Source organism: Mustela nivalis (assembly GCF_964662115.1).
Source record: "Mustela nivalis genome assembly, chromosome: 5".
Taxonomy (NCBI): Eukaryota; Metazoa; Chordata; class Mammalia; order Carnivora; family Mustelidae; genus Mustela; species Mustela nivalis.
In genome coordinates, this window is record NC_139024.1 from 103413973 (window position 1) to 103439783 (window position 25811).

General features: G+C 36.4%; 1 protein-coding gene across 10 annotated transcripts in view; it reads right to left on the bottom strand.

The window, feature by feature from the left end:
* Window positions 1-25811, bottom strand: part of KHDRBS2 (KH RNA binding domain containing, signal transduction associated 2) — a 617530-nt gene that overhangs the window by 290572 nt on the left and 301147 nt on the right. For all 10 annotated transcript variants that reach the window (XM_082731291.1, XM_082731286.1, XM_082731283.1 and 7 more), the window contains exon 4: window positions 22020-22166. In XM_082731291.1, the coding sequence (XP_082587417.1) occupies window positions 22020-22166 (147 nt within the window). The remainder of the gene's footprint in view (window positions 1-22019; window positions 22167-25811) is intronic.

A 25811-nucleotide genomic window follows, 5' to 3' on the forward strand; every position in this document is an offset into this window, starting at 1 on the left:
TCAGTGGGGAGCCTGCTTCCCCCCCTCTCTCTGCCTGCCTCTCTGCCTACTTGTGTCTGTCAAATAAATAAATAAAATCTTAAAAAAAAAAAAGCCCACAAGTATCATATACACTTATTATTGTAGAAGAATATTTGGCAAATGTAAAAATTTAGTTTAACATTTTTAACCTTGTCACACTGTAAGAGGCTACTTCCACTAATCGATGTTTATTGAGGCCAACAGTGTATGTAGTCAGATCAGGCAGCATGCGCCTATAACGTATAATCCAGCTCTGATTTCTGACTTCAGAGAGCTGGGTTTCAAGGAGAAAAGTGGATAGATACGTGTGCAAACAGCACCTTCACTGTCAATTCATACTCCTCTCCAGCATATTAGCACTGCACTAGCAATCTGATCAATCAAATTATAATTTCTGAAAATAGACGGACTCTTTCTGAAAGCTAAACATTTTTTTCCCCTTCCTGAAATTAACCGCCTATTATTACAAGTCATGATTGGATTTTTGAATTTTTTTAAAAATAGACTCTGAGGAATTTAATTAGCCAATGTGGTTTTAAGACTTTGAGTTATCTAAAAAAATTAATGAAGCAATCATTGTCTTGGTCTAGCTTTCAAGTTATTCTGACATTTGAGTTGTAACATAAATAACAGATGAATGAGCCAAACAGCGGTGGCAGAAATGTGCTTCAAAAGAAAACCACTTAAGCAGATTTCCACACAGGTGTTTAGGCAAAAATAGAGTCTGTCAACAGGATTAAAAAAACCTTAGTCAAATATGTGTACATTTTGTTCTGCACATGGGTAAACATCTGGATACCCAGAAATATTTAGATATTTTGTATATTGAATTAAATGTATGATTTATGAATATCAATGTATAAATATATATTTTTAAATATTTTATTTATTTATTTAACAGAGAGAGAGACAGCATAAGCAAGGGGAGATGCAGAGGGAGAAACAGGTTCCCCGCTGAGCATGGAACCTGACGCAGGCCTCAATCCCAGCACCCTGGGATCATGACCTGAGCCAAAGGCAGATGCTTAACCAACTGAGCCACCCAGATGTCCCTCAATGTATATTTTGGAGAATTTATTAATCTTAGGCACTTGGATGAAGAGGAGGGTTAGTTAAATTTTGATGCTGTTTGGAAAAGGGTTCTGATGTTGACTTTCTAAAATTGAGATGAAAATGTAAAGAAGAAACGTTAAGATGAAATGACAGGGGCTCATGGGGTTTTTCCCTACTCTCCTGTGAGGGCTTAGGGTTTGCCATGTGTCAGTGGCCAATTTCAGGGTGCTTGAAACATCTGCCCCCAAAACCAATCATAGCCCTTACGGGTGTGAAATCTTGAAGGCCTAGCAAAGAGGCAAGAGGGCCCAGATTCTGGACTGCTACAGTCATGGCCAAGCACCAGACCTGGGAGGAAGAAAGGACATTAGGCTTCCTGCCCTTTCTGGATCTCTGACTATTTAAATTCAGATAATAAAAGTCAAGGGGGATCTGAGGAGATGCTTGGTTTTCAGGTTAACATTATTGCCTTCAGGTATTTTCCTCCCTATAACCCCAGGTCCAATGTATGCAAATGGAGGGCACAAAGTGAAGGAGGACTGATATTTTCCAGACTGGCTGGATGTGGGGCCGTGGGAAAGCTGATACCCTAAAAACAATCACCTGGGTCACCAATAGGAGGCAACACTTCTTCCATTATAATATTATACAATTATTTTTATCCCCCCCCATCAGAAATGAATAATAGGTACAATTTACAGATATAGATATTCTGGACTGTGGGAAAGCTTTTCTAGATTAGAGAATAAAGGCATTTTCTTGTAAGGGAGAGTAGAAAGCCATGGGACTACTGATACTCTGATGGATAATGTTTAGAGCATCACTGCAACTGGAAGTGGCAGTTTGAGTGATGGCAATAAATTAATCTAAAATGTAATAAATAACCTATAGTCAAGTTTCTTCACCACTTTGTCTATTTTTTTATAATGAGCTACATTTCCTGATTTTGTTATTTAAATAAGAAGTTTAGGGTCAATTGGCAATAGGCAGTAGAACCTCATATTTATTCAGTGTATACAGAATCCTATTCCTGCTCAATCAGACAAAATCTTTTGATTGATATTAGGGGGAAGAGACCTCTGGATGAAATATATTCTAATGCACTGTAAGTGATATGACATTCGTATTCTGCTTAAAATGAAATTTGGAAGGGAGAAAGATGGTGAATTACAGTTTGGTGATGAAATTACCTCATTGTACGATAAAATATTCATTCATTTAAGAAGATAACTATAGGAAAAACTGCTTTTCTATTATAATTATCTTCAGGTAGTTTGAGGCAATTTTGACCTGTGTTTTTCAATATAGTTCACTTAATTTTCTAATATTAATAAGTTTAGCATTTTAATACAGTTTTAGTCATGCATTTTTATATTTTCTTCTCCTATAGCAAGAGTTTGACAGTTTCTAGTGTGATCCCCTTAATCTTGGATCCGTGAATGTGAATCCCCCAGACTTTTGTGTAAAATATTAATGTGCCTGTGCATTTTTCTGGGCAAAGTACCTGGAGGTTTCATCTGATTTTAAAGTCATCTCAGAGTGATCAGGGATCTATCTGGCAGGAGAAAATAAGAATGACACAGTATCCTAAGAAGCCAAAGTCCGTTTGATGTCACATGATGTGACAGTCCAATTCTCTCTATTTTTTTTGTCTTATAAATAACATATAGTTTATGTTTTTCAGCTTTATTGAGGTATACTTGACAAAACTGTAAGATATTTAGTCAATTATGTGATATGTACACATTGTGAAAGGATCCCCCCAAGCAAGTTAATTAACACATCCATCATCTCACCTATTTATCTTTTTTCCCTCCAAATTCTCAATACTGTCCCCAACTGCATGAGCACTGCATAACTATTCCAACCCTGATGTCATCTGTTGGAAGGTGGACTTCAAGAGATCCGAGAGTACCTAAAACTACTGGAATAAGGCTGGTGTTCCTGGTTCAGACATTGCTTTTTTTTTTTTTTTTTTTTTTTTTTGCCTTTCCCTATCCTGTATGTAAAGAAAACATCTCCCTAAATAGTAGCATTATCAGACATTTACTCATCAATATGTTTCTAATTTCTAAATATCAAGCTAATTTAAGCAACATTAAGAATTTATGAGGGTTATTTATCAAACAATTCCTAATATGTATTTTTTAATTGGATGGAATAGTGTTAGGAACTAAGATCTATTAAAAATTATGTACTTTAATTGGTATACATTTTAAAGGAGAAGAGGATTCATGTTATTTTCTTCTAAAATTTAAAAAATTTTAGTTGTTAAAATCATACAAATGTAGCAATACATCTGAAGTTACGACTATAGTATTGTGTTATGTTTGAATTATTAGACTAGAGTAGGATTTCTTTCCCTATGTCTACAAAAAATAGACAAATGCCTCCACTGAAATTTAAGGAGGATAAGAAAAGAAAACAAAGGAAGAAAGGAAGGAAGGAAGGAAGGAAAAAAGTGAGGAAATTATATAAAAATTATATAAATTATAAAATTTAAAAATATAAAACATTTATAAAAATGTAAACTATATTTATAAAATATAAAATTTAAAAATTATAAAAATATAACACCATATCAATGAGATTTGGGGCAGAGAATTACATTTATTTGAGTGTTCTGATATTTAAGCCAATTTTCCAAGCTGTTCACCTTGAATCTATAATCGCAGATCGATACAAGAAGGAGAACAAAGGGCAGCCCTGGGAGCTAGTCCCCAAAGGAGAGATCTAAAGGGCCAGGAGCAAGATGAAGTGAAGCTCTGATGGCAAAACAAAGTTCGAAGGAGTCACAAGGCACGACTGAATAGAAGTTGTGATATACAGGAAAACAAGGAGAGTGGCAGTTGGGAAGAAGTTGAGAAGTGAAGATACACAGAGATGTGTGTGTATAACTAGTTAACATAACAATTATTATAATACAATATGAATGTTAAAAATATATACGATATTTTATTATGATACCCCTTCCCTCCACTTATGTGTATATATAAAATCTCATCTGAGTAAATCACTTTTCACTTTAACCAGAAGGGTCTAACTAAAGTAGAACCATTCTCTCCACAGTGTACGGAATATTAGTTAAACCTATAACCTCGTTACCCAAGCGAAGAGGACCCTGAAGTTCCAAAGGGGTAATTTCAAATGGTATTTTGCTTTTATTTCTGAGAATAGCCAATACCATATATTCATTATTGTGTCAGTCCTTTTTTTTTCCTTTTGCAGTGTACTTTCTAAATATATCTTAATATGTTGCCTTATTAACCATTACTACTAACTGTGAGAATGACCACATTATAATGTAAGGAGGCATCAGCTTGCTCTTAGATGAAAGAATATTTCTTAGAGTGTCTGGCAATATATAATTTCAAAATATGTTATTTTAATGTTTCTAGTCCTACCATAAAAGCTCTGTCACAGTTCTTTACCTATGTTTAAAAACAACAGCAAATTCTTTCACTAAGAGTATAATGCATTTGTGCCATAAAAATAAGAAAGTGAAAGCAAGGAAGAGGTCCCCAAGTAGAATAGACTTATGAAGATACTACCAAATTAGTGAGTATCTAAGAATGGGAAGGGAAAACTGTGCCTGCCATGCCATTAAAAATAATGTTGGTAAATGCTTACTGAAAGGTAGTAAGTCCAGAGTTCACTACATGGAGAAGCCTAATGTTAACCACACAACCATCATCATCTGTACATGACTTATTTCATCCGTACATGACTTATTTCATCCTCTTCAACAGAACATCAGAGATCTTTAGCAGTTGGGCCTTCTTATTTTGATAATTTTCCTGATAAGGAGGCATCTGACCTATTCATCTTTTCCTGCCTGACCTTGGATAACTCAGGTAATCATGCTGGTCTTTGGTATTCTCATTGGTAAAATGAGAGTTGGATTACACCAGTAATTTTCAAACTACCCTCTTTGGAACCCCACAGCTTTGAAAATGCTTTAGGGAATTGGCAAAAATGAAGTATTTTCAATTATTTTCTTCCTAACCATCAAAATTTAAATTGACTTGGAAACTTATTAATTGCCTTGAGATTAAGAACTCCTTACAGATCTATAATTTAAAAAAGTTGTCTATATAGGCATGGGGATAAAAGCTTTAACACAGAAAATGTTTCCTGTAACAAAATGGGTTGGGTTTAATTCCAGGGTAACAAGGTTGAATTTTTGGAAAAAGAGTATCTTTGCTCATCGAACTTCAAGTTGATTCTTTGACTTAATATTGACATTATCATTCGTATGGGTATGACCTGTGTTTTGTTGTATTATTGTTACGGCATCTAAGTTCTAAAGGGTTGCTCTCCTTGTATCAGAAACTTGTGCAATTACTAGCTTAGTGTTAATTCTAATAATTCATTATACTTCTCTAAGTGAAAAATATTTCTTACACATGGTCTTTTATTTATTTCTTACACAGTAGGTATGTTTCATACTTAAAAATGTATTTGGCAGTATGGAGATTCCTCAAAAAGTTAAATGTGTTTTTGAGTTGTTCCATGGGAGGCTGGTAATATTATATTTCTTAAAAATAACTACCAAAAAAAAAAAAAAAGAAAGAAAGAAAGAAAGAAAGAAAGAAAGAAAGAAAGAAAGAAAAACAAAAACAAAGGAAAGTAGGTAAGATAAAATGTTAGAAGTTTTAAATCTGGATAATAGGAATATAGGTACTTGTTTCACTATTTGTGTTGTTCTGCAGCTCTAGAAATGTATATAAAAAAAGAAGAAGAAAAGAAAAAAAAGTAAAATACAAATATCCAGCCATGGTTAAAAAAAAAATTAGAAATGGAACTACTTTATGATCTAAGAATTGTACTAAGAGGTATTTAGCCAAAGAATAAAAAAAATACTAATTTGAAGGAATATATACACCCTAATGTTTACAGCAGCATTAAAAACAATAGTCAAGGGGCACCTGGGTGGCTCAGTCAGCTAAGTGTCTGTCGTTGGTTCAGGTCATGATCCCAAGGTCTTGGGATGAAGCTCTGCATCAGGCTCCCTGCTCAGTGGGAAGACTGCTTCTCCCTCTCCTTCTGCCTGTTGCTCTCCCTGCTTGTGCTCTCTCTCTCTCTCTCTCAAATAAATAAATAAAATCTTTAAAAAATAGTCAAATTATGGAAAGATACCAAGGATCCAACTGATGAATGGATGTAGAAGTGGTCTACACAATGAAATATTACTCAGCCATAAAAAAGAAAGAAATTTTGTCATTTGCAATGACATGGATGGGACTAGAGAGTATTATGCTAATTGAAATAAGTCAGTCAGAGAAAGACAAATATTACATGATTTCATTCTTATGTGGAATTTAAGAAACAAAACAGCAATCCTAGGGGAAAAAAAGAGAAGAAAACCAAGAAACAGACCCTTAACTATATAGAACAAATTGATGGGTGACTGGGGGAGGGGGGTAAGTGGGGGATGGATTAGGTAATGGGGATTAATGAAGGCACTTGCTGTGATGAGCACTGCATATTGTATGGAATGGTTGAATTACTATATTGTACTGAAACTAATATTACGCTGTATGTTATCTAACTGGAATTTAAAAAAATAAAAAATGTGTTTGGGATAAGATGATGTCTGTACTTTGCATGAGGACTAATTTTAGCTGAAACCTCATCTTGCCTATAGCTTGTTTCTTTATGGGTTTAAGGAGAGTACCTTCTAATTGTAATCTACCTCCTAATTGTAGGAGGTCGTTTTTTCACTTTTAGAAGAATGTCACTCTGATTCTGTTATCTACCCTTGCTTATAATATGACTTTCTAAAGCTTTTCAACTTTCTCAAATGAGATGTAGATTAGTACGAGGAAGGGAAGAGAAGAGAAGATAAAATGTAACTCATCTTGCAGAAGAGTGCTAATACCAGGTGGCGGTTGGTATCACCTTCAATGTGCCCCAGGCTATAGGGCCAGTAAGGTTGGATAAAATTATTACATGAATCTGTGTGCTCAAAATTTATTTTGACCTAAACAAAGATAAATACTGGTTGGAGAATGTGGACTCCTGCATCAAAGATGGAGTCAAAACAACAGAATCTCCTAAAATTCTAAGAGTCTATCATTCTTGTTCTAATAGAGTAACTGAAAGTTCCATATTATAGCAGCCAAGCCCTAAAACTGCAAACTTCAGGAGAAAGTGAAGGAACAAAGGGCATCAGGAACATGCCCCCGATCTAAGAGTAAATGGGTTTTCAGGAATCTCAAAAGAAGTTTGCCCTGGAAAGGAACAAATTTCCACAGTGACTTACTACTGGTAACAACTGATTGGTTCTATACATAGAAACACCATGTGTGTACACATACAGAATTAGAATCCCAAAACATCCGATGGTAAAAACCAAATGGAGCTATGCAAAGGTGATATTTTCTATGTTTTATTCATATCTAGTTTGTCACTTATCAACAGTTTTGTAACTAAATACAGATGTCTGACTGGATCCAATCTTAGACATTCCACTCTTTTATTGTCTAATGTGGAAATGATGCACTGCTGTGAGAAAACTAGGGCTTCAAAGTCAGGTAGGGTTTGCTACGCCAGGCTACTCATGCTATTTACGTAGCTATGCCATCCTGCCCAACCTCAACCTCCGCATCTATAGAATAAGCATTACACATTCACTGGCTTGTTAGGAGGATAACAAAAGATGATGTCGATAAGCTACTCACAAGAATGCCTAGCAGGTCGTAGAATTTAAATAAATGTCACTATCTCTTCCTTACAGAAAATCCCAGGCAAAAGTTATACAAAAAGAGTAGAAATATGCTACTAGCATTTTAGTGTTTGTATTGAAAAACATAGTAAAATTAATATTACACTCATGATTGGCTATTAATGGCACATAGGAATTGTTACTGGCACATTTATCACTTACATGAATGCTCTGAATTCCCAGCTAGGTTTACTTGAATATTTCTGCCATTAAGGCAAGGCCTTCACTGATATTTGTGCATATTAATTCAACAACATCTGTATATAAAACATGGAAACTACTGTTTATCTAGTTTTCAGAGGGGTACATATGCATGGAATATTATTTTTTTCTCTTGTGAAATATTTAATTTTATTGTATTTTAAATACATAATTTCTGATTTATTACAGAATAAAATACTCATCTTTTAAGTGTCGCATGATGTACAGAGTTCAAACTTAAAATCTTTGGCTTTATCTAAAGTAACTTTCCTCCATATGTTGAACATAAAGAGAACTCATTAAACTAATTGTGGAAGACCTTCGTAATCCTAGGAAGGTAGTGACCTTAATACAGCTTTCTTCTTCTTTATCAGCTGTAACACAGTAGTGCAGTTTGGCTGAAATAAAGACGGAGACGCTCAGAAGTTCATGTGCAGGTCAGACTTTGAGTTCTCCGAGAGACCTAGCTAAGAGAACGAACTAGTATAGGCCTTTACTGTGTGTGGGTTGAGACAGTACATGAAATCCAGTGCAGGAAAACCCCAGCAGGGCAATGGTAGAGTGAATATTTGAGAAAGACTATGGGTTGCAAAGATCTGTACTTCATCCAAGTGTGAAGTTGCCACAGAGACTCACCTGAAGAGGCCTAGTCAGCGAGAAGCTACGGAAAACTTTAGAATGACTCAGAATGACTGAGCCCTCAAATCTGGGAAGGTGAAAAGGAGATGGGAGAACAGGAAAGTGTTTCTGGCCTGCATAGTTCTACATTTTTGGTCCATGTGGGGAAGACTGGTTGACTTTCTGACATTTTAGAGGACTGGTGCTATTACCTAATCAAGATAGAAAGAAAGAAAAAAAAAATGGAAAGAACATCTGGAGAGAGCAAGAGCAGTCAGAAAACCTGCCCAGTGAAATAAAACTGTTAGAGAGGATAGAAATAAACCTAAACAGAAAAGCAGAAGAAATACCTAAGACAATACAGTTCCAGTATTTTCTGAAGATGGAAAACAAAACAAAAAAATAAGCACAATATCTACATGATTCCGTCTAAACAATTCAAGGGACTGGAAGATAGCATCGTCACTGCTAAATTTTGCGTTTGTAGCTTAGAAGACCATGGAGGAGGTATCCCCTGGGACACAGGAGCAAAATGGTGAGAGGATGCAAATTGATAGAAAAAGACAATTGAAGAAAAAAAAATTCAGGAGACTTGCCATGCGCCATAGGAGTTTCAAACGAAGAGAAAGGAAAAATACAGAGAGAAGAAAATATATAAATAACAGGGAGATCATTTCGCTGAAAGGAAGACCTAATGCCACGGCCAATTGAAAGAGCTTACTGATTTCCAGACTGGGTTGATAAGAAAAGGGCCCAACCTCTGCATATTTTGGTACAATTCTTCAACTCCAAGACAAGGTAAAATAATCCTTCCAGCTCTCAGAGAGAAAGGAGAAATTAGGTACACAGGACAAAGCCCACCTGAAGCCCTGGAAGCAAGAAGATGGTAGAATACCATCAAGACACCACGGAGAGAAAGGACTGCATGTGAAAACACACCTCCTCCCAGACTTCACTCGGGTGAAAGGGAGAAAGCAAGTTACTTGAGGAACAGCAGGAATTCCTCTAGTCTGTTATCCATAAATCCCATCTGAGGAAAATAACTGAAATAGTTTCAAATTAACCAGATTACCACAGGACCAGTTTTAGAACCCACGTTTCTCTAATTTCTTATCACCTCCTAACTCACCTGCCAAGACCATTCACAAAGCTCTGGGAGCGCTAGAAGCTGGAATATGGAAAATGTAGGAGGAGATGGATGAACAGACCTGCCTCCTTCCCCCACTGCTACTCCCCAAACTGTAAATTTGGGGAGGAGGTTTGAACTGGAATTGAAATTGAAATCATAATTTGGAAATAACTGGACTTAAAACCTGAATTATGTAAATTAAGATTCTAATAGGAGAATGAGTGGAAAGCTATGTGATTTGCTCACGCTGTTGGTAATGAATAGAAAGGGAGAACAACACTAATGACAGAAAAATAAAACCAATTCCTATGTGTACCATATCAAGTACAGGCCATCCAGTAAGCCACTTCTATTTGTATTTTAAGGAATTATACAGGTGACCCTGGAGCAACATGGGTTTGAACCCACTTATATATGCATTTTTCGACACAGTGTTGTAAATTTTTTTTCTTCTTTATGATTTTCTTAACAATTCTTAATATTCTTATGATTCTTAACTTTTTCTCTTCTCTAGCTTACTTTATTGTAAATGTAGTATATAATATACAAAACATACAAAATATGTGTTAATTGACTACCTCATGAAATGGCTTCTTTTCAATAGTAGTAGGCTGTTAGTAATGGAGTTTTGGGGGAGTTATAAGGTACACACAGAATTTCAAGTACGCAGGGTGGGGTTGACGTCCATACTCCTACATTGTACAAGGGTCACCTGTATATGCATCCTTACACACGCTTTGTGGAGAGGCTGGGTGCAACAGAGAAAGGGCCCAGGAAAAAAAAGAAAAAAAGATTAGAGATGAGATAGAAGATATATTTCTTAGAAGAGTAGGGATCCTTCCAAGTCCCTTGGATATCTGGTTTGAAAACTGTCAATATATTTCCCATTGCAACTTGCTGAAAGTAAAATGAGATCAGTTAATCAAAGAAGAGCAATTCAAAATAAGCTTACGTTGTATCTTACGTAGCTGCAAAATAAGCTGTTTGAAAAATAAAAACTAATTGCTAGAACAGAAGTTGAAGATATATTTCAGGAATACATAATTTTGCAAAAATAACCAGTTTTAGAACATGCCATTCCCTACATTTTTCTTGTATTTCTTAAAAGATAATCGTTATGAGGTAGACTCTTTAACTGGGGGTTATCAACACCTTCAAGAAACTAATCAAAACACACTCTCTTTTACTCCACAGCCCCTTCACCTTGATCTCCTGTTCTACCTTTATCTTTCGAACTTTCTCCACCTGGCTGCATAACTGACTCTTATCTGTATGGTGGTGGTATCAGCAATTGATTTTTCCTTTCTTTTTTTTTTTTAATTGAGATAAAATTGGCCTATAATGTTATGTAAGTTTCAGATGTATAACACTGTAATTTGACATTTGTATATGTTACAAAGTGATCACCACCAAAGTGTAATTACCACCCATCACCATACAACTGACCTCTTTTCTTCACACGTCTTGCCCACCTAACAACGTGCTTTCACTCTGGTAACAATCAATCTGTTCTACCTGTGAGTTTTTGCATTATTTTATTTATTCATTTGTTTTGTTTTCTAGATTTCACACATGAGTGAAATCATATGGTATTTGTCTTTCTCCATCTGCCTTACTTCACTTAGCATTATACCCTTTAGGTCTATCCATGCTTTTGCAAAAGGCAAGATTTTTTTTCTTTATGGTTGAATAATATTCCATTGTATATACATATAACACATTCTCTTTATCCATTCATCCATGGATGAATACTTAAGTTACTTCCATGCCTTCGCTATTGTAAATAATGTTGCAATAAACATAGGGGGTGCGTATATCTTTTCAATTAGTATTTTCATATTCTTTAGATAAACACTCAGAAGTGGAGTAACTGGATCATATGGTAGATCTATTCTTAACATTTTGATACATCTCCCTACTGTTTTTCATAGGGGCTGCACCAATTTACATTCCCAATAACAGTGTATAAGGGTTCACTGTTCTCCACATTCTCTCCAACATTTGGTATTTCTTGTCTGCTTCATAATAGTCATTTTAACAGGTGTGAGGGCATATCTCAATATGGTTTTGATTTGAAATTTCCTAAGAATTATTGATGTTGGACATCTTTTAATGTGTCAACTGGCCATTAGTATGTCTTCTTTGGAAAAAGTCTGTTCAGATCATCTGTTTTTTAATAGGGTTGTTTGGGTTTTTGTTGTTGTTGTATGAGTTCCTTTCAAACTTTGGAGATTAGCTCCTTATCAGATGTATGGTTTGCAAATATCTAGTAGATTTTTTATTTTGACAATGGTTTCCTTTTCTGCGGGTAAGTTTTATTTTTAGTTTGAAGCGGTGCCATTCATTTACTTTTATATCTGTTAGCCTTGCCTTTGGAATCAGATCCACATTGCTTAGACTGATGTCAAGAAGCTTATCACTATTTTTTCTTCTAGGAATTTTAGGTATGCAGGTCTTATATTCAAGTCTTTAATCCATTTTTGCCTATGGTGTAAGACAGTGACTTAGTTTCATTCTTTTGCATGTGACTGTCCAGTCTTCCAAGTACCACTTGTTGAAGAGATCATCTTTTCACCATTAGACGTTCTTGGCTCTTTTGTTATAAATTAATTGCCCATACATTTGTGGGTTTTCTTCAGGGCTCTTAATTCTATTTCACTGATCTATCTATTTTTATGCCAATACCATACTGCTTTGATTATTTTAGCTTTGTAGTCTAGAGAGTATGACACCTTTTGCAGTATCAAGGAGTCTGTGATATCTCTAGCTTTGTTCTTTTTTCTCAAGATTGCATTGGGTATTGGAATCTTCTGTGGTTCCATACAAATTTTAGAATTCTTTCTACTTCTGTGAAAAACTCAACTGGAATTTTGACAGGGATTGCACTGAATTTGTATATTGCTTTAGGTAGCATGGACATTTTAACAATATTAATTCTTCTAATCCACGAGCACAGATTATCTTTCCATTTATTGTGTCTTCATTTTATTTCAACTTTGTCTTATAGTCTTTCACCTTCTTGTTTAAATTAACCCTAAGATTTATTCTTTATAATGCAACTGTTAGTGGGATTTCTTCATTTCTTCATTTCTTGCTTTCTTCATTTCTCTTTCTGATAGTTTGTTACTAGTGTATAGAGCTGCCAGATTTCTGTTTATTTAATTTGCATCCCACAATTTTACTGAATTCACTTATTCTAACACCTTTTTTGGGGGAAGACTTTAGGGTATTCTATATATAGTACCATGTCATTTGCAAATAGTAACAGTTTTACCTTTCCTTTTTGTCTTGAATAGCTCTTATTTCACTTTCTTATCTTATTACTCTGGGTACAGCTTCCAATACTATGTTGAATAAAAGTGGCAAGAATGGGTATGCTTGTCTTGTTCCTGATCTTAGAGGAAAATCAGTTTTTCAACCATTGAGTATGATGTTAGCGGTGGGTTTGTCATATATGGCCTATATTATATGTTTACGTACTTTTCCTCTATACCCACTTTGTTAAGAGTTTTTATTGTAAATGGAGGTTAGATTTTATAAATGTGCTTTCTGCATACGTTGAATTGTCTTTTGATTTTTATCTTTCTTGTTGTCGTTAATGTGGTGTATCATGTGGATTGATTTACAGATGTTGAAACATCCTTGCATCCCTAGAATAAATCCCATTTGATCATGGTGTATGATCCCTTTAATGTATTACTGAATTTGGTTTGCTAATATTTTGTTGAGGATTTTCACATCTATGTTCATCAGGGATACTGGCCTATAATTTTCTTTTCTTTTCTTTCTTTCTTTTTTTTTTTTTGTTGTGCCCTCATCTAGTTTTGGTATCAACATGATGATATGAGTGGTAATTTTCCTCTTTCACTTCTGATTTTATTTACTTGAGTCCTCTCTATTTTATCTAGTGACTTAGTGAGTCTAACTAAAAGTTTGCCAATTTTGTTTATATTTCAAAGTACCATGTCTCTTAGCACTAACAGGCTAGAGGAAATTTCCAAAATAGTGTTTGACAGTGCTAGTATTAGCAAGTCAGAATGAGATCACAAAAATGGCAAATGTTAGTGTCTCTGTCCCAGAGAGAATCCCAACAAGTTCCTGCTTCTCCAGGAGACACCCAAAATTAGTAAGTGGGTCTCCTTCACACATGGTCCAAGTGCTTATCCAACTGGTGTTTATAAGCTAAGTTGTGGGACAAGTTAGTTTATGTGTAAGCCCTTTAAGAGTGAGTTCTCACATTTCCTACAGTTCTATGGTTTTCTTGGATATAATTCCTGGTGATTTTCAAAGCCAGGCTTCTTGGGGGCTCATCTGTCCTGATCAGAATCTAGGGTTGGGTACCTGATGTGGAGCATAAACCCCTCCCTTTTCAGGGAAAAGAGTTGCATTTTTGAGATCCCAACTGTGGATTGCTGTGCCTAGGCAGGGGAAGGGGATTTTCCTGGGAAGACCATGGTTTGCTAATATTTTGTTGAGGATTGCCTCTGCTTCTTCTGTCTATTTTGACACAGTCTTTTTCTTCTTTGCTGTGAAGGCTTAGTCATCCAGGTTTCAGATTTTTTTTTTCCTGAGGAAATTATTCCACATGTGGTGGTAAATTTTTTGTGTCCATAGGAGGTTGTAAGCTCAGGATCTTCCTACACTGCCACCTTGAACCCCTCTTAGGAGACAAGATTTTGCTGACTCTAGAATTAACACTTTCCGTTTGATCAAAATTGCCTGGTCCGTCATACTACTGTCCATATTGTCCTTACTATCTAATCTGGTCTCTCATTTCCCTTTCTCTCTTAAATCTGTCTCCATAATATTTATTTTTTAAATCTTTTTTTTTTTAAGATTTTATTTATTTATTTGACAGAGAGAGATCACAAGTAGATGGAGAGGCAGGCAGAGAGAGAGAGAGAGAGAGGAAAGCAGGCTCCCTGCTGAGCAGAGAGCCCGATGCGGGACTCGATCCCAGGACCCTGAGATCATGACCTGAGCCGAAGGCAGCGGCTTAACCCGCTGAGCCACCCAGGCGCCCCTATTTTTTAAATCTTGAAGATAGTTCTCAGGTTATTAAATACACAAGCAGTGGCATGTAACACAAATTCCTAGAATCATACCTAGCATATATTTGATGTTTAGAAATATTTGTTGAATTGAATATAAACAAATCTTCTGCCTTGCATTATTTAGACCATTGATACTACTTACTTAAATTATTGGCTTGGTTAAAATTATATGTTTATTTAACAGATTCTGATCATTGAGTTATTTTTCTGCTGTGATTCATTTTTTTTGTACCAAATTCTTTTTTTGTACCAAATCATGAGTCTTCTTAAGTTGCATCCAGCTATAAAAGTATTTTCAGGTCAGTATTGGCATATGTTTGTTATGTACCTGTGTACAAGTGCAGGATTAGCATTTAGTAAATGTTCTGAATACAATATAAAATTTCTATTTGATCCTCTACGAATTCCATTATACTTGAATCAGAAGATATTAAGAGGTGAAGATTTTTTTAAAGATATTTTTATTTTTTAAGTAATCTCTACCCCCAACATGGAGCTTGAAAGCACAACCCTGAGATCAAGAATTGCACACTCCACTAAGCCAGCCAGGTGCTCCAAGAGGTGAAGATTTTTGCCTGGAAGATCAAACCTGTATCCTTAAGAACCACAGATCTTTAAAAATACAGATATCCTTAGGAATGATGCTAAACCTTCATGCTAATGACTACATTTGGTTTTGCAAAAGCAGTTCTTGTGATTTAATGCCAGTTAATGGGGAAGAAGTAAATCATCAAGATGAAATCCAGATGGTGAAAGAAACAGGAGAAAGATACTGGGTAACTAAAAAGCAATAAAAACTCCTGAAAAGAGTGGCCTTGAAGAATTGGGATTCCTGACGTCAAATGAGCCCAGAAATCATGTGATAAATTGTTTCTTAAAACAGAAAGGAGATGATCACATCCTGGCCCTAGATTCATAAAGTGAACATTTGATTATTTGTACTGTGAGGAGTGTACGAAATCAAACTCAGTAGTTATCCATTTCTTCTTTTTATCTGCTTTCCAGGTGAAGTCAGTCACTAAGGTCATTAAAGTGGCTTTATCTCAACAACAATAATAAAAATTATATTATTACAGTGGTATTCTAATTAATTATATATTATTATAATTAATGTTATTCTAATTAATTATGATAATCATTATTATTAGCTATTTTCTAAGAATAAGTAATAATTGTAATTATTTCCTAAGTCATAGGTCTGTATTATCTATTACAACTTATCAGATAAGAAGAAATACTCAATGTGAGTTGATTACAAATGTCTCCAAATACAATCAGAATATTATCCTAGAACTATAGCAATGCAGGAAGCATTTCTGAGCAAGTAATAATTACATGAATACATGTGGCTTTTTGCTTAGTGCTATTAGTTACCACACCATTAGAATATGGTTAATTATGAGAAAGAAAAGAGAATCAATTGTTTTGAAGGAAGCAATCTGAGGAAACTCTTGGCAACATTTTAACAACAACCACAGCAGTGAGGGAATGATATCCAGGTTATGGATTCTGTTTCTCTCTCTACATTGAACTTTATTTTTTTTATGCTATTGCTGATCATTACCTTGCCTGTAAGATGCTGTTGCCGTACATGCTGAACTCCGGCCACCTGCTCCCAGGAATGTATCTGCATTCTCCACCTTGTCTATAGGTCTTGCACCAGTTATCATTACTTTTGCTGGCTGGTGGGGTTTTTATTTAATACATTGTTTTCCCTACATATTCACTTGCAAAAAATGCTCTGACCAAATTTTTACTTCTTATCAAATTATAACATGAATTTCAGGAATATGTTCTTATATTTATAATCTTTCAAAACTTTATAAAAAATTTTTTCAGTGTATGAGAGTCTAGATATTCCATCTCCTAGACTGAAAATACTCTGCTTTCCTTTTCTATTTTCCTTGTATCTACTTCCCTGTGTGATTGCTAATAATGATCATGTCATTTTCCCATTTCAGAGCTAGGATGACAGTCTTTGAGAAAGAGAAGGCAAGAATGTCCTCTCTTTGCTTTTACTCTAAAGAGGAAAAGCATTTACTTTTCTTCCATAGCACACTCCTGAGAGGTTTCCTAAACAGGTTTCTAATCCCAAACCTGAAATGATATAATATGCCCTAATTGCCCCATTTCAAGCATCACTGCTGTCACCAAGACGCACATCCAATCTGATGTAGGAAAGAAATAATATAGAATGATGCTTTTTTTTTTTCTGTGTTGAGTTATGTTAATGTATTGTATTCTCTTACTAATGTACAATATGCTGTATTCTATGTTGAATATTACCTATGTGTATATATATAAAATGCCTTTTCTTTAAGTGCTAAAGCCTCTAGCGATGATCATTAGAGACCTATCCCGGTATGACAAGCACTTTTCAGATTCTGTCAACTCTGATAATATTCTAGTTCTGTGTAGCATACTATGATGAGAAAGATTCTGGGGCCATGACAGGGCTTGGTAGAAATGAGTACTATAATCTCTTAATTCTGTCAACAACTAACTCTTGAGCCAGTAACAAAGTAATCTTTTTGTTTTCTGTGACCTAAACCTAATTTCCTGGTTGGTGTGGAAACCCATCCTTTCATCTTTTCTATGAAAGAATTAATAAACTCACATTCAATGAGCAGAATTTTGCTAGGCCCTCATAAATTCTGAGACAACGTATTGTGCTTCGATCATGAGCTAATTATTAAGCATTCATCTAATTTACTAGCTCAACCTAATTGAAGGTGAGAGTTAGCCCGTAGAAATATGAAATACAGTGTCATTATTTTAAAGTAATCTGCTGACAAGGACTTGGAAAAAGGGAAGCTGTACTCAGGGATCCCAGGGGGTCTCATTCATAAACTACAATGTAAATGTTGTTCCCTAGCATTGTGTAGGAGGCGATCTGCGCAACCATAGATGGCATGCTTAGTGCCTGAACTATAAGAGAAAGGAGTATTATAAAATATAATAATGATAATAATGACATTTGTTTACTCCTTTACAGACGATAAAGGAAATGAAAGCCTTTACCATTATCTAAACATATATTAGTTTAGGATTTTAAATCCTTTTTGTCACTATTTGTCAAATGATTTAATAGGCTTAATCTGTATTTGTAAGACAAATTAGCAATAAATGAAAACTTTTTTTTTTTAAAGATTTTATTTATTTATTTGACAGAGAGAGATCACAAGTAGGCAGAGAGGCAGGCAGAGAGAGAGTAGGAAGCAGGCTCCCTGCTGAGCAGAGAGCCCAATGCGGGACTCGATCCCAGGACCCTGAGATCATGACCTGAGCCGAAGGCAGCGGCTTAACCCACTGAGCCACCCAGGCGCCCAATAAATGAAAACTTTAATAGAGAATCTGCTCTAACTATTAGAGATTAAAAATTAGGAGAATTCAATGTATTGATGTTTTATTGACATGCCACCCTACTTGTTTTGATAAGACCGTAGTAACTGGATGGAGAGACCAGCAAGTTAGAAATTTTCTCCCTAGGTAATAATAATTCTTTTGCCCTTAACAATTCATTCAAAGTACTAAAACAGTGTTGCTTTCCAACAGCTTACAGCATTCAGACATTTCATGACATGTTGTATGTTCCGAAGTTAGCAGTCTCGAACAACTACAACCTCCAGACATAGGGCACATTGGATACATGCTGGATAAAAACTGTGACCATGGAAAGACACTCTATTTTGTAGAGGAATTAGATGGTAGTCTTATTCTCCATTAGCTTTCTATATCATTCTAGCATACCTCTTACTGGCTATAATTCTTCACCTATCGTATTTGTAAATTTGAATGTCCTGATATGTTAGCGTTTCTATAGACTTAAATATTGAATGTCAAAAGAAACTTGGATCACCAAGTAATTTTTCATAATAAAAGAAGAACTGGCAGTTCATGTTTGCTCTCTGTGGTTCCAGAGAAAGATGAAGTAGACAGTTGCCATCCTTTGCTTGGTGCTGAGGCAAATAAGGCAAATGGGAAAAATTTATCAAGTAGGACTTCTACCGATTGTATAATTAACCAATACAACATTGAGAGATATCAGGATATTTCTTTAATTATTTGTTTACTGATTTATTGAGAGTGAAAGCATGAGTTGGGGGGTGGACCATGGGTGGGGAGGGGCAGAGGGGGAGGGAGAGAGAATCTTTTTTTTTTTTAAGATTTTATTTATTTATTTGACAGAGAGAGAGAGAGATCACAAGTAGGCAGAGAGGCAGGCAGAGAGAGAGGGGGAAGCAGGCTCCCTGCTGAGCAGAGAGCCCGATGCGGGGCTAGATCCCAGGATGCTGGGATCATGACCTGAGCAGAAGGCAGAGGCTTAACCCACTGAGCCACCCAGGTGCCCCAGGGAGAGAGATTCTTAAGCGGACTCCACACTTAGCCCAACCTGGGGCTTGATCTCACAACCCTGAGATCACAACATGAGCTGAAACTAAGAGTTGGAGGTTTAACTGACTGTGCAACCCAGGTGCCCCTATTTATTTTTTAAAAAGCTTATTCAGGGGCATCTGCATGGTTAAGTCAGTCTGACTCTCTGTTCTGGCTCAGGTTGAGATCTCAGCGTTGTGAGATCAAGATCTGCCTTGGGCTCCAGGCTCAGTGAGAGGACTTCTTCTCTATTTCCCCCCTTTTCCCCTGCCCCTCTCCACACTGGTATGCTCCCTCTCTCACCAAAATAATAAATCTTTAAAAAAAATTTTAAAAGAGAACAAAAACTTATTCATTCAATCATTTATTCACCCATACAAAAAATATTTATTACATGTTCCCATGTGTCTGGCATAGTTCAAAACAAGGAATCAAGCAGTAAAACTAGACAATAATGCTCACCCTCATGACATTATATTTTAGCAGGAAAACCAACAATAAATGAATAAGTAATATATATTTTATGTGTGTAGATATAGAACAGGTTATAAAAGCTATGAGGAAAATTAAGTAAGTGAAGAGGGCCAAAGCATGAGAAGACAGTAAACTGGAGTGTTAATTAAGGGGCCAGTGATATTGTGAGCAAAATATAATAGGCTTGTACAAATGTAGGGAGGTGACTTTAGACGGTGTGATCAGGGAGGAATTTCCTGCATTGCTAACATGAGCAGCAACCTATATGACAGCTGTCAGTATTTCGGCGAAGAATCTTTAAAGACCCTCAGTGAGAAGTGAGCCTGGAGAGTCTGGAGTGCGAGATGAGCAGAAAGGCCGCGCGCGTGTCTGGAGCAGAGAGGGGGAGTAGTCGGTCGGGTAGAGAGAAGATTCCCAGAGGTGGGCAGGAACAGGTTATATGGGTCAATGTGAGATTTTCCTTTCTCAGCCAGATGGGTATATATAAAGCATCTTAATTTTGGGATACTATGCTTTCAACTTGACCCAAGTAGCTGTGTTATATCTCTGCATCACTCTTGGTGCCTATTAATCTGCCATTCCATCAGTCAGACTCCCAAACAAATAATTATTGTGCCATGCACGATGCTAAATGATGGGAATACAAGAGGCACTGCCAACTCTGTCCTCATGGGGTCTATAGTTCCGTGGAGAAGTTACACATGAAATAATTACACGTATCACAAGGTCTAGAAATAGGGGAGATGTATCACTGGCATTTATAATAAAACGGGATTAACCTAGCCCACAACTTAGATCCAATATATATGTAGCAATTATATAGTGTACATATAGTATACATATTTAACCTCAAGAAGTCATTCCAAGATTCTATCTACTATAACAATAAAATAGATTAAAAGCATCCATTTAAGTGTTGCTTGATAATTTTCTATGTCCTTTCATATACATTATGCTATTTAATATTCACAATAACTGTGACAGAGGTCAATCAGTTATAATTATCTTCTTTTTAAAGAAGCTGAAGCCCTGAGAACTTATTTGTCTACAGGCATGAAATGAATTAGTAATGTAGGTAGACCTAGTCTTTTTCTACACCACCTATATCACTAGAGGCCTGATCTAAGTATAGTAAAACTGCTTACCCAACAGCACGAGGCATTTAGTTTGGAGGCAAAAGGAAGAGAGAACATAACATCCTCACGCTTATGAAATATTGGATCTATTTAGGAAGGTGTTCTGATAAGCACCAAAAAATAAATTGTGCAGAAATTCCGTGTGCATATAAAGTTAGGAAATAATCAGTGTGGTATGGGACTGCTCCATAACCTTGTCTTGACAGAAATTTTTAAGCTGGGCACATCAATACATTATGTGGCTAGATTTTGATGCTTTTATGTTTTGAAATTCTGTTTTGTTTTGTTTTTCCTTTTCCCATTCTCAAAATCATTGCCAATCAATGAATCTTACCTACCATTTCCTCTGAGTTTATTGCTTACTTTAGAAATCTACAGTGTTTCTTCATTGAACAGATTAATCTTAGCTACTCTCTTGCTCCTCTGCCCAGGCACTCCAGAAAACCAGACTCAGCATTCTCTTCCAATTATCTTATTCCCAGCTCTAAGCCCCAGCGCCAATTCTGTTTGAATGACCTCTTCCTAGAACGCTAAATTGTCAACTTTTATAAAAGCTTCATTCATTTAACCTTCCTCTATTTCTTAGAAAATCAGTAGAGAATTCTACCCAATATGCGGCCCTGAATTTGCTGCATTACTAAATGAACGATCTCTGTTGCTCTCATAGAGTGCTAAGAGTTTATTTTTCCAATTTTTGTTTGATGTCAACAATTGTCTGGCTCTATTAATATTGATTATTTTACATTATGTTTTATAATGAGCCTGCACCTGGCATAATGTCACATAACAGTACATTTGATATTTTCAAGTAACGTTATTGTCTTGTTGCAAATATTACATATCTAATCTCTTTCCCCCTCCCATTGTACCTGCAAATGCTTTCTCTATTAATGAATAATTACCAAGAATACATGTCAACTACCAAGTGATTCAGACACAAGAGAAAAGCACACTACTTCAATTACATATTTGTGTTTATGTGTCAATGGTCGTTTTCTTCCTGACTGTGAACTAGTGATGTATGGAGGACACGGTCAAATCTTGGGTATGTGGCAACATGCCAGGTCCTGTGCTAATCGTTTGATGTAACCTATTTTATTTTACCTTCTTATCAACTCCACAAATAACTAGTTTGCCACATGACTCTCTATCTAAAAAGTCAGTGACGATCAAAGGTGCACTTAAAAAAAAAGTTATGAGAAACATCTTTGTGAAAAATGAAAGACACTTACGGGAACCAGGAATTTTTTAATCTCTTCCAATGCGTGACTCATTCGTGAATAAGCTTCCCCAGGTGGAGCAAACACTTCAATTAATACATGAAGTTCATCACTCAAGTGGGCATATTTGGCTTCCCCACTCTTCCTTAATTCTTCTTCCTGTGAAAGAGGTTATTTTTAGAAATACAAATCCACCCATTTTGCATTGACTTAACATTTACTGAGATTGTGACAAAAGGGCATAATCTAAGCAAATTTTCCATAAGTAGAAACCCTTTGAGAAATAAAAATCTGGTACAAGCCATTTAAAGATTTTAAAATCATTTTTGTGTTTGAATGATTTTTCTAAAAAGCTGGCATAATTATCATCTACAATGGATTTTAATCAGCTAAATGAAAATGCTAAACCCCTGAAAAGAAGTTACAGAAGTGCCTTAAAGTTTGAGTATACACTACTATATTGAGGAAGAAAAGGATTGTTTTTGTGTCTGATGAGTAATATTTTGCAGATAATAAACGAAAGATTATCACTCTTCTTTAAGAAAACAAGAACTTTCGGGACACCTGGGTGGTTCAGTCTGTTAAGCATCTGCCTTCGGCTCAGGTCATGATCCCAGGGTCCTGGGATCGAGTTCCGCACTGGGCTTCCTGATTGGTGGAGAGTCTGCTTCTCTCACGCTCTTTCTCTGTCCCTTTCCCCCAGCTTGTGCATGCTTTCTCTCTCTAGATCTCTCTCAAATAAACAAAATCTTAAAAAAAAAAAAAAAAAAGAAAACAAGCACTTTCTAGCTATTTTTTGAGAAACAGTGTAAAGGTTACCTGTTCTCCATTAATGTATGCAAAACCAGGGCGTATCTCCCAGCCTATGTGCCCATTGGCCCAGGTTGTCATCTGCCTTTGTACCTGCATTTTCTCTGTTATTTGCTGCCTCATTTTAGTCAACAGAAGTCCATTAAAGGGCTGGCAGTTAAGCATTATGTTGGCATTCATTCTGCATGAGCTATATCTCCTCAGCTTAACCAACAACATGGTACTGTTAGATCAGATTTTTTGTAGTACTGTACCCAAGCGACTACTGTGGCCTGATTAATTCAACACAGAAGCAGAGCCAATCAGTACCTGATCTATACACTTTGCTAATGAGTGCCAGGAAGTTGATGCCTAACATCTCTTAATCTCACAATAACCTTGCACATTATTCACAACTGAGACTAGGAAACTGAGTTTCAAAAACCTCAAGTTGCTTCAGCAAAGTTGGGATTCAAACCCAGTTCATTTTGCAACCAGATTTGCATTTGTCTAGGATATTCATGGAAGCAAAATTCATTTAAAATAGTAACAGAATGTTAATTATGTTTTACTCTTCCTGACTCCCCTCCCCAGTAAACTTGTAGTTGTTCCACTAAATTTCAAAGGATAAAAACTGAATGGACAAAGGGCGCCTGGGTGGCTCAGTGGGTTAAGCCACTGCCTTTGGCTCAGGTCATGATCTCAGGGTCCTGGGATCGAGCCCCGCATCAGGCTCTCTGCTCAGCGGGGAGCCTGCTTTCTCCTCTCTCTCTCTGCCTGCCTCTCTGCCTACTTGTGATCTCTCTCTCTGTCATATAAATAAATAAAAAATCTTTTAAAAAAACCTGAATGACAAAATAATTTTTAGTTTTATGTGGGGACTGACTAGAAAAGTAACATGAGTAGACCTTAACTAGATAAAAGAAAGCAAATTTGCTATTGATCTCTTACAACTTAACTATATGAACCATATTAGTGTGCTTAGCTGAAGAAATGTCCATCATTTCAATACATGAAGGATCCATGAAAGAGATGGGAAGGTGTGCTTGCTTTTCTGTCCATCCTCCATCTAATCAAAAGTCTCCAACAGCAACACCTTTCAGCCTGGCAGTCTACTCTACATCCCTAAGCCTACTTTCCATCTCTACGTAGGGATTTTTACTTAAAAGGGTTTTCTTAATGCCCATTTCTCAGTTTAGGAAGAAGAAGCACTTGCCTCAATGACTATGCACTTACAGAGTGTAGTAAACATTTCTTTCCTCTTGGGGTTCTGCGGCAAGGCAAGCTGGCCCTTTTCTCTGGGTCGGCTTCACTTGCACCTAAGTGTTCAGGTGGTTAAATCAGGATTCTTCACACTGCCTCCTTCTCCATACTTCCTGAACTGATTTCCCGCTGGTTATCAAGGGCTTCTTGCTAGCCAGATTTTATAGTGTCTGCATGCCGTGAGGTATGGCATTCAAATATGAATAATAATACTCATTTTAAAGGTTCTCAAATAAAATGAGCCTGACTAGATACTCTGCAGTCGGGCCACTAGGCTGATGTTCATGAATAAAATGCAGCTTGCTATTTAAAAAAATATTTGCCTCTCCCCTCCCCCATCATCTTTTATATAAGCAGATGAGGAAACTGAGGTCTTTGGCTATTAAAAAACTTCCTGGAGGTCACATGTGGGTCAGGATTTCAGCCAGGACCCAGTAAAGTAGGTGTTAGCAGTGATAAAGATTTCAAAGGAGAAAAGTTAACACAGCAGAAGCAATCGTGAGCTACTACTGGTTATTCTCAAAACTAAATTGCATATCTTCAAAGGTGTGTTATATTGAAACTCACATATTGGCGTAACTTTTGACAGAGCAAACGTTCCCAGGCCTTTGCTTCTTCCTGTCAAACTTCGATAATAATAGTGAGGTCCCAGGATTTTGTGGATTTTGAGAAAAGTGAAGGACATTTTATAATCTAAAAATGCTACACATATTTCTTACAGTAATAAGTATTATTTCTTACATTCTCAAGTAGTATTTTAAAATATTGCTGGCTGTTTCAAGAGAGACCAAAATAAATGTATCTCAAATGCGAAGAAGAGTTTTCTTTCTGAAGTAGACGTCTAAGCGGTGAGTAACTGGAAGAGCAGGTGGTTCTTGTCTGCGGTCTTATCCAGGGATCCTGGTTCCCCCTCTCTTAACTCTAGCGGCCCCGAGGACATCATTCTCATGTTTGTTGACGAAGGAGGCTGTCTACCATCACTTCTAAATTCTGCTCCAGGGGCCAGGGAAAGAAAATGTAGCAGCAAAAAGCTTATGTCAGGGACACATGCCAGAGGTTTCATACATCATCTCTGCTCTTCATCTCTTTGGAAAAAGTGTAGTCACATGGTGGCCCGATGCAATGGAAGCTATAAATGTGGTTTCAGACTGAGCAGCCATGAGACTCAGTGTGAGGGTTTCATTTATGACAGAAACAAGTGAGAATGGAGACTGGATGACAACAAGCCATCTTTGCACCCAGTCTTCATTTAGGGCTAGTTAAAATCATACCTATTCATTAAATCTAATTTTGTGAATAGCTAGCCATTATCTGCCAGAACGTCCAGATTTTATTTTCAAAAACAAGACTACAAGGGCGCCTGGGTGGCTCAGTGGGTTAAAGCCTCTGCTTTCGGCTCAGGTCATGGTCCCAGGGTCCTGGGATCAAGCCCCGCATTGGGCTCTCTGCTTAGCGGGGAGCCTGTTTCCTCCTCTCTCTCTGCCTGCTTGTGATCTTTGTCTTTCAAATAAATAAAAAAAATCTTTAAAAACAAAAAACAAAAAAGAAAAAACAAACAAACAAACAAACAAAAAGCCAAGACTATACCCCCAGTGGATTTGTAACATGAACCTCCAAGTCTGTCTCTGGGCAGACACCACAGCCATTCCAAATCGCACCAATGTCCAGAAACCAGTAAGTACATTTAAGGTAATTTAATAAAATCTCATGAGGTATTATTTCTTAAACGAGAGTTCCAAATGTATTTTGAGG